Source organism: Cryptomeria japonica, chromosome 3, assembly GCF_030272615.1.
Source record: "Cryptomeria japonica chromosome 3, Sugi_1.0, whole genome shotgun sequence".
Classification (NCBI taxonomy): Eukaryota; Viridiplantae; Streptophyta; class Pinopsida; order Cupressales; family Cupressaceae; genus Cryptomeria; species Cryptomeria japonica.
This window is the reverse complement of record NC_081407.1, coordinates 588012324-588019218: the sequence shown is the minus strand read 5'-3', so window position 1 is coordinate 588019218 and position 6895 is coordinate 588012324. Positions and strand designations below refer to the sequence as shown.

The 6895-nt window shown below is 37.2% G+C and overlaps 1 protein-coding gene across 1 annotated transcript; it reads right to left on the bottom strand.

Moving 5' to 3' along the window:
* Positions 1–1669: 1669 nt before the first annotated feature.
* LOC131042654 (leucine aminopeptidase) lies at positions 1670–6435 on the bottom strand. The gene is made up of 4 exons (XM_057975975.2): positions 5292–6435; positions 3928–4161; positions 2618–2944; positions 1670–2181 (listed from the first exon to the last, which is right to left on the bottom strand). The coding sequence occupies exons 1-4, from the start codon at positions 6267–6269 to the stop codon at positions 1885–1887; spliced, it is 1836 nt and encodes a 611-aa protein (XP_057831958.2). The 5' UTR covers positions 6270–6435; the 3' UTR covers positions 1670–1884.
* Between the last annotated feature and the right edge of the window lie 460 nt (positions 6436–6895).

The following is a 6895-nucleotide window of genomic DNA, read 5'->3' as shown; positions in this document are numbered from 1 at the left end:
ATACAGGTCCAGGAACTTCAACAATCCTAAGAACAAACCACTACAACCAGACAACAAAACACATTCTCTATTTCCCATGATATCATCTTCTTCCGGGATAAGGTTTTGTACAGCAACAGATGCATAGATCAGTGATCATTATCATCATCTTCCATATGACAAAACATGACACTTCTCAAACAAGTCAAGGGTCTAAGGACTCTATTCTCTTGACAATGACTTACTCTGACAGTTACAAAAGACTAGATGACATGTTACATTTTACAGAAGTTCCATGACTGTGAAATGCTCCATGACTGAAATACTCCATACATGCATGCATTCTTGAAAACTCGTAAGATAATATCACCCACAAACTGAAACACTTCATTTAATTCTTTATGCATTAACCTCTACCCTCCAGAATCGCAGGATTAGGCTTTTAAAATTCACAAGTGAGGATGGCAAGGAAACCATATTGCATACCTGTCAAAAGGTAAGGGAGCCTCTCTTCCACGCATCCTCAAGCATTCATTGAGCCCCTTCAGGTGTTTAACAAAACTTCTAGCATCTCTGTTTATCACTTTATTGTTTACCAGCACTGGCAGCACATTAGAAAAGCTCCATTTTGTTGAAAAACTCTAAAGACAAACAAGACTTGGTAAAAAAACTTGAACCTTTGCACATAACAATTCTTCCCTCCGAAGCCTTAACGTGGTCTTACAAGTTTGACTAAGCAAACTCAAGACTTTCACCTAAACCCATAACCACATGAAGAATGGATTCAACGTGGATGGTTAGTTGAGAAGGATAAAGTATATTAAAACTTTGTTCCAATAAACATGAAGCAACAACATGAGACCATGCAACTCTACAACGAATGACTAGACATGTTGGGCATTTTGGACAAAAGGAATAAAAAATGTTAACAACTTGAAGACATGCCCTAGGTCAAACAACTTAAGTTGAATCAACATTTAATACCAATGAAATATGTATAAGGATTGGATTAATGATCAAAATCAAACAAATAAATCAATCAGACTAGAATTGCATGTACACGAGCATAGGGTTAGATGCAAGCAAGGCTAGGTATGCAGGCCCAACTATGCACAAAAATGTGACATATAAATGCATTAAGACATTGCCCCAAACTAAGCACAGAGCTAAATGGAAAAATGTATCGAATATGCATTTTTCACCATTACAAGAAGATATGTAGAAACATTTGATGTTCACACACATTTTGAAAATTTCTTAGAAATTAGCACTATAATACTTGTCAAAATTGTATCAAAACTCTTAACCAAATAAATTTTGCCATCCATTTTCTATTTCGTGTTAGGATTTTCATCTTTCACAGTCAAGAGGTTACTAATCTATCTAAAAATTGTTTGGTAGTTGTTGTCATGCATTGACTGTAGTTTGATGATATCGAGATATACAGCTGGTACCACAATGTTTAAGCCTTCATCACTTGATTAATACGCTCTCTCAACTCTTCTATGGGCAGGCCCCCAAAATGCAACAATTTTGAGGCAACCTTGAGATATTTCAATTAGAATAGTATCTTTTTTCCTGATTGTCATTTTTGAGCTCAAAAGTCCAACATGCAGAATCACAATTTTCTTTTCCTGATTGAAAATTATAAAGTTTTTGGTGCTTACGGTGTATAGTGTATACTAAAAAGAAATTTAAAATATACTAGCTTATCATTATTGATGAATATTTTTAGCAAAAATATTACAAACTTAAAATTTACATTGTTACCACCAAGTTGATACATTTCAACAAAATTAGTAATTTATATCCTACAAGCCAAATCTACTCATGTAGAATTATCATTAACGCAAATAATAAAACGCAGCTGGGTTCTCTCACTCTATACACAGGGTAATTATTTATTTAAGAAAATTTGTCCAAAAGAGATTTTAGTGCTCCCTGTGAAATAGGGTGATACAAATCTATGACTTCTTCAAATACTCTTCTAGCGAGCTTCTTCCCTTCTTCCCCAGAGTTGCTTTGCAACAGTCCTGTATACAGTGGCTTAAGATACTTCATCCTTCCAACTTCTTTAAGACACATCTCAATTTTCCCAAATAAAGATGTATATCCCGAATATGCAACAATTGTTAGAAATGACACTTTGACATCCCAATTGTTGCTTTCACTAAGTTGAAACCGTCCATCTAGAGTTGATATCTGCACTTGAAAAAGAAATCAGTTAGATGACCACAACTGGCCCACATTGTATGTTTGTTTGAAGTTGGGTCTCTCTCTTCTCATCAGACCTATGTACAATCTATTAAATTATACAATTAGTTCTATTTGGAACAGGCTGGATCTAATACATGTATTTTTCAAACTCATAGACAAAACCAAGCAAACTAAGAATATAATGCTGGTTTATTTCCTCTTGACTTTACTTGATTTGAAGCAAGAGAACCAAAAAGGCATAGAAAGGCTAGAAAATGTTACAGCACTTGTAAATATCTGTACCCGACCTTATTTCCTCACTTTGAAGTACATTCAAGGAACCATTTGCCATTATTTAGTTTTATGCGTACAGATGATTACATTGACAAAAATATGCAGGGCACACAAAAGCAAGCAGGTAAAACATAAGGCACATGCACACCTGGGATTCTTCAAGTTTGGAAGGTAGATTCTTTAAGAAGAGCTGCCAATCCAAACCTTTCCAATCAATAACATCTTCATCAGAGAGCATTTTTCCAGCTATAAAGTTGTGTGAAGCAGCCAAAACCTTATTGTGGATAGTGGAAATGGGTTCCGTGAAATCTGGAGGAATGCCGATGCCATATATCCAAACATCCAAATCAATTTCCTTCTCTATGCCTGGCAGATTCTTCTTCAAAAAGTCTAAGAATGTTTCCGTGTCAATGGATTGAAACTTGAAGTTTGCAATATACTTCTTCAAGAACTCATCGAAAGCAGAGCGTCCAACCTGCACCTCACAGTCTTTTCCATTTTCAGACAACTTACACAAAAACCAAACTTCCTTGCATTGTTTGAAAAATAAGATAGACCAAAGTGCATCCATGGATCAAACGCATTTACTGTCTAAATAATAACAAACAATATGAAATGAAAAAGCGATTCAGCTCTGTGTGGACTGTTTTTTAAATGACTGCATCTCCCTAAAGTGACAAATTCCATCATTCCTTCAGAACTAGGTACACCCTATGTTATCTCAAGCAATACATAGCTATATGTGAGTGATTCTATCAGACTTTTACTCTTTTACACTATGGTCCAGGAGACGTGTAACCACAACTCGGTTGCCCAACCCCAGCCACCTGCTTTCCTATTGTTTCTAGGATTTAAGGACTACTTCCAGGCGTCCCCTTTTTGTGTTCGCCCACCAACTCCCTATCATCCGCCGCCCCTCCTCCCCTGAACCCACCGCAGAATGGGACTCCATGGTAGATAGATTTCACCATTTGCTGGATAGAATGATTCTTCTCAGACCTTTAACTGTTGGCAAGATGGTATGACTTCCCTCACATTGGGACTGTTTCCTAAATTTTAGTGCATGCACTCCAAACGCATACTTAAACAGATTATTTTGTTTTGAGCTGCTGAGGTTCAAGGCACAAACACTATTCTGAGGTGGGGGATACACTGGTGACAAGAGGCCATGAAATACTCTTGACCTAGAAATTACACCTAATCACTGGAGGAAACACTTTGATCATACGACAGCGTTAGTTCAATAGTCTCACCGCTAAATACATGGCAAGAGGATTTGACATTATCCATTGGGTGTTGGCTCTTGTCGTGTCAGCTTAAATAAGTGTGGATTGATTTTGAGGCCATAGTAGCACCTGCTAAATATACAAATTTCTCCTTTCACGGAAAAAAACTTTACAAATGCCTGCCAAGAGGATAAATATATCAGCACCCAAAGAAAAAGATCAGAAAATCTACCTGCCGCTCAATACGCCATAGGAACTGAAAACCCTTCTCATAAGGCACTATGGAGTAAATATCATCAGGATGAATCCCTTCCTGATTTGTTTTCAGTTTTGTAAACCCCAAATTGTCCTTGAAATTTTGGACATCCTCCCTCAAAGCAGCACATCCCAACCCAATGCTCAAATAAGCTTGTTCCTTGCCCTGTACCACTTCTACGATTCTTCGTTCTGCATACGTTGTAAAACCCTGCATAAAAACTCCAGAACATAAACCCTCCGAACCACCACTTAAAAACAAAAACATTCCATTTTTCAGAATCAAAACTGGATACAGGAGTTAAAATTAATATACTGGAGATAAGAGATTTCCACAATTCATAGAATAAATCAAAAGCTGAATCAAAACTGGATACAGGAGTTAAAATTAATATACTGGAGATAAGAGATTTCCACAATTCATAGAATAAATCAAAAGCTGTTTCTGGAGATAAGAGATTTCCACAATTCATAGAATAAATCAAAAGCTGTTTCTGGATTAAATTGTGTGCATGATTTTTGAATCAATTATGCACACAATTTAATCCAGAAACAGCTTTTAATTTATTAATATACTGGTTGGATGTTCTTGGAAAGAAAGGTCCTTTAAGGTCCACAATTCTTTGTGCCCAGTTAACATAACCGTGCTTGGAGTTCAGGGTGGAACCCGGCATATGAGACCACCCTGCACAATAGATTGTGCTTAAGGATTCAAACTTCTGCCTCTGCGATGAGAATATAGGCCTTTCACCAAGAGGCTAAGGAAAGGAAGTAATGAAACTTTATCAAAATAGGGATAGATGATGAAAGTTGAATAGAGAATAAATCGTAGGGTTGAGAAGAATAAAGAAACAATTTACTTTATGATTGTAATTTGTATTTAACTGTATATAAGAGGACCGAAGGCAATCAACTAAGATAAGATTGAGAGATGAGGCGGACAGAGGCCAGAATTTAACTTGGGAATTAACGGGCAAAGTTAAAGATGAATTCAGAGTAGAGAGATTTGTGAATGAATGTTTTATAGTGTGTGTGTGCATAAATGTCACTTTCTTTGGTAATTTATTTAGTTAGTGTTTCTGCAGTGAATCATTATGTAAGAAGACAATATTTTTCGAGGGGAATCAGCTATTTCGATATGGAATAAAAAGTGGCTCATAATTACCCATCTTACATCAGCTTGCATGGTCAACTAGGCACTCTTGTTGATGCCTAGATGAGACTCAGAGAGAGGCTGTGCGATTGAAATCAGCAAATTGAACAATCGTATAGGAGCAGTTGAAAGTAAGATCTTAGTCCTGGTTGACAACCATTAAGGAATTGAGGAATAATAATGCATACCTCATTTAACCAGAAATCATTGTTTGTGGCATTGGTAACGAGATTTCCAGTCCAACTGTGAGCAAGCTCATGGGCCACAATATGCCCTCCGCTTAAATCCCCAACAATTGCAGTGGGTGTCAAGAAAACCAGCCTGGGATTCTCCATGCCACCATAAGGAAAACTGGGAGGTAGTACCACAAGATCAAATCTTTCCCAATCATATTCACCAAACAGGTTCTCTGCCTGCTTAATCATCTCCTCTGTGTTGACAAATTCCTTTTCTGCAGCTTCCAGAATAGGAGAAGGCTCAGAGTAAACTCTAGTCCTGGGACCCACTTCCCTAGAAGCAATATCCCCCGCCACAAATGCAAACAGATACGGCGGTATGGGCTGCTGCATGGAGAAATGCTCAACAACTCTTCCATGGGCGACCCACTTGTCATCGGAGCATGCTCCTTTGGCTTCTCCAATGCAGGGCTCAGCTCTACCCATGTGGGCAGCAGACATTGCAGAGCTCATTTGTTGGGGAATGTTGAGCACAGCAGAATAACGAATCCTTGCTCTGGGTGTGTCTTGACAAGGGAATATTGAACGAGCGTGGATTGACTGACACTGGGTATAGACATAAGGTAGCTTTTTCCCTGCGGTCTGTGATGGATTCAACCATTGGAGAGCTGAGGCAGATTCGTGGGTTTTGAATGTTATACGGAAAGAAGATTGGTCTGTGAGAAAGATGTTGAGAAGATTGCCTTTGATGGGGTCTGAATGGTTTTGTAGAGAAAAAGGCATAGGCTTGGTTGAGGGTGTTTCTGTAACAGTGTGGATTGTGAGGGATCTGGTGTCCAGGAAGAGATCTCCTGTGTGGGGATGTTGGAGAGTATAGGTAGCAGACCCATCGATTGTTTTCGTGTCAAAATCCAAATGCATTGAAAGTTCGATGTGGGTTGTCAGGGGATGGCTCGAGTCTGTGAAGGAGTGAGGATCAAATGGGGCCATTTCTCCGCTTGCAGCTTGGACTTTTCTGATTCAAGACCGTCTATCAGACTCAAATTCGTCACAACAAAGCCGTACCAGTACGATAAAAACTTAGGAATGTATGAACATGGAAGTTGTAGCCGCTGCTAAACACTGAATAAATAGATTTTTTTTTATTAAAGTAAGGAGAGTAGATTCTGCTTAGTTTGTAGGCTACTTGTAAAAGTTGATTACGAGTGAAGTATTTAAGACAATGATTTTAAATAGATTAAATAGTTATTAGTCATTGTGTTTGGTAATCAATTATTTTTTTAAAAAATTCAAATTAAAATAAATTTTTATCTTTTCAAAAGTTAACATTCATTTTTTTTTACAAAAGTTATTTAAAAATATAAGTAAATCATTTAATATTAAATAAATAAAACTAACATATAATTTTTCCAAGCGCAGGATTCAGATGACATTCAAACATTAAAATCTTTCCTAATATGAAGTGTGAGGCTTTTTCAATTAAAAAATTCTTTATGTCTCATAAACTACCAGTGTTTATTGTGGTTCCAACTGGCACATACTTTTCGAGAAAGGATAATTACTTTTTGAAGTAATTGACATCGTATAATATATTAAATACATTGGTTTTGTAAACT